Source organism: Plasmodium gaboni, chromosome 12 (genome assembly GCF_001602025.1).
Source record: "Plasmodium gaboni strain SY75 chromosome 12, whole genome shotgun sequence".
NCBI classification, from domain to species: domain Eukaryota; phylum Apicomplexa; class Aconoidasida; order Haemosporida; family Plasmodiidae; genus Plasmodium; species Plasmodium gaboni.
This window is the reverse complement of record NC_031492.1, coordinates 136,306-138,955: the sequence shown is the minus strand read 5'-3', so window position 1 is coordinate 138,955 and position 2,650 is coordinate 136,306. Positions and strand designations below refer to the sequence as shown.

The 2,650-nt window shown below is 18.9% G+C and overlaps 2 protein-coding genes across 2 annotated transcripts; both read right to left on the bottom strand.

Annotated features, from left to right (window-relative positions):
* PGSY75_1204700 (hypothetical protein) lies at nt 1-713 on the bottom strand (the record flags this gene model as incomplete). The annotated part of the gene is made up of 4 exons (XM_018786639.1): nt 1-60; nt 201-254; nt 371-448; nt 613-713. Coding segments are annotated over 4 exons (293 nt in total), but the record flags the coding sequence as incomplete, so codon positions are not given.
* A 615-nt stretch (nt 714-1,328) lies between these two features.
* Nucleotides 1,329-2,351, bottom strand: PGSY75_1204600 (putative cytidine deaminase; the record flags this gene model as incomplete). Its single annotated transcript, XM_018786638.1, has 1 exon — nt 1,329-2,351. The coding sequence occupies one exon, from the start codon at nt 2,349-2,351 to the stop codon at nt 1,329-1,331; it is 1,023 nt and encodes a 340-aa protein (XP_018640503.1).
* Between the last annotated feature and the right edge of the window lie 299 nt (nt 2,352-2,650).

Sequence of the window (2,650 nt, the reverse complement as noted above, 5' to 3'; positions counted from 1 at the left end):
TATTTCCACTCGTCTAAAATTTTCTTCTTCTGTGTGTTGCTGAAATATTCTATATTTATCCTTTAAAAAAAAAAAATAGGATACCCACATTGTATATATCATATGTAATATATTAAAATGTTTGTTTTTAAATAATATGCAATTATAAATTGATTAATTTTTTAACTTTTTTTTTTTTTGTTTTTTTTTTTTTTACGTACTTTTCCTTCTCTCCATTAAAATATTCAACCTCTATCATTGGGGGGTTTTCATAACTTCATAAAAATGAAATATATATTTATAGATTATATTATAAATATATTCAAATAAACATATATATACACAATATATATATATATATTTATTTATTTATTTTATTATTATAACTTACGCTAATAATTCCCATGTTACTGTAAGCATCGGATATCTCTCCTTAATTTTTTGAGACGAGCAAAATATAATTAATCTCCTATAAAAAATATGATACATATATACACACTTGAACGATTATACATATATATTTATCACTATTTTGTATTTATATGAATAAATATTTTTATCTCTTATAAGAACTTTTATTTTTTTATTTTATTATTTTTTTTTTTTTTTTTTTATGTTATATTCAATTAATACCTTGCCACGTCCGCTTTCTCACATCTTTGAGGTGAATAATATATGTGGATTTTTCTTAGATAACTTAAAAAATGTAGGGCAGGAAAAAGCCTATATCTCATTTTATAATTAAAAGAAAAAGAAAAAGAAAAAAATGAATGAAATATATCTGAACTCACATTCTTTCCTTACAAATTAAATTATCAAAATATATATATATATATATATATGATTTATAAAATGTTAATAAAATATATTTTATCCAGGTGAAAAGGATGTATATATTTTATACATTAAACTAACATAATTATTTATTTATTTATTTATTTTTTTTATAATTATTGACACATCAATTTATTAAATAGTAAAAAATATAAAGATAATATGTTATATATATATATTTATAAATATTTATAAATATACATTATATAACTGTAAAAAAATGATTTCTTCACAAAAAAAAAGAAAAAAAAAAATTTAAATAAATAATACATAATAAATAATGAATAAAATAAAATAAATTAAAAATAATACGACATAAAAAGAAATGTATTAAAAAAATATATATACACACATATATATATATATATATATATATTTTTTTTTATATAATATTTTTTAGTGATGTGGGCATATAATGCATATATAATATATATTTTGATTGCAGCCTTGGTAAATACTTTATTTTTTTTTTTATTTTTTATTTTTTTTATTATTTTTTTTATTATTTTTTTTTTTTATCCTCTAATCGTTTTGAAGACTTTAAAATGGTGATTTAAACTTTTAATACAATGTAATTTTTCTTGACTCATGAGAGCTCCGTTATTTATATTCTGTTTGTCAAAGATAACACATTTAATTCTTGAATGTAATAAAGCCATAGCACACATATAACAGGGTTCATGACTTAGGAATGCATAAAAATTAGTACAAAGATATTGATCATTAGATATATTATCTAATAAAATATTATGATTATTTTGATTATTATCATTTTGAAAATTTGGTAAAAGTGTATGATTCTTATTATTTTCATTCTTCTGTTCATTTTTTAGACTATCACATTTATTTGTTTCTTTTTGAATTATTTTAATTTTTTTTTGTAAATTTGTTTTTTCTTTTTGTTTGTTTAACCATATATGTCTTAGTTTATATGACACTTGTTCTATAGCTAGCATAGGTGCATGTTGAAGTGGATGATTTTTTATATTATCACCTGAGGATGCAATAATTTGATCATTATATGTTATAACACAACCACTATTACATGTACCAAATTGTTTTCCTATATTTATAGAAATATTTATAAATTTTATATATTTATTAATTTCTTCCTTTTTTAATATTAGAATATCTTTATCAGGTTTTCTATAATATAAAGGCCAATGGATAGACCATTCAACATATTGTTTCCTAGTAATAGGTGCATATTTAGAAACCATAATTTTAGATATTATTAAATTATTAGATTCATCATTATTATTTTCTTGTTTTATTTTTTCTATTAATTTCTGTGATAATTCAAATGGTATATGATTACATGTACCTATCAAAATTTGAACAGAATCTGAACATTTCTTACATCTCTTCAAATGATTATATTTATCATATAATTCTTTATTAATATAATCCTTCATAATAAATAAAGCGTCTTTAGCAACTTTTTTTTGTACTTCAAAATAAAACATGGGAACAAGCTCCACATCTCTTGTATGCGAGCAAGGTAATATTTCTTCCAGGTTTGTAATTTCACTATCCATTTTGTGTTCATATAATTAAATAAATTCTAAATATTTTATTGATATATTTTATCTATCATACATGTTTTTTTTTTTTTTTTTTATCACAAGTATAATTTTATTATTATATATTTTAAAATCTATATATAATAATTTGTATTATTTATATCCATTATTTTGTTTTTATTTTTTTTTTTACTTCTGGATGAGATAAATCAATAATTTGTAACTGATTAAACACAGCATGAGCAAATATATATATATATATATATATATATATATATATTATAAACAACCATCTTATAGTTATTTCAAAAAAT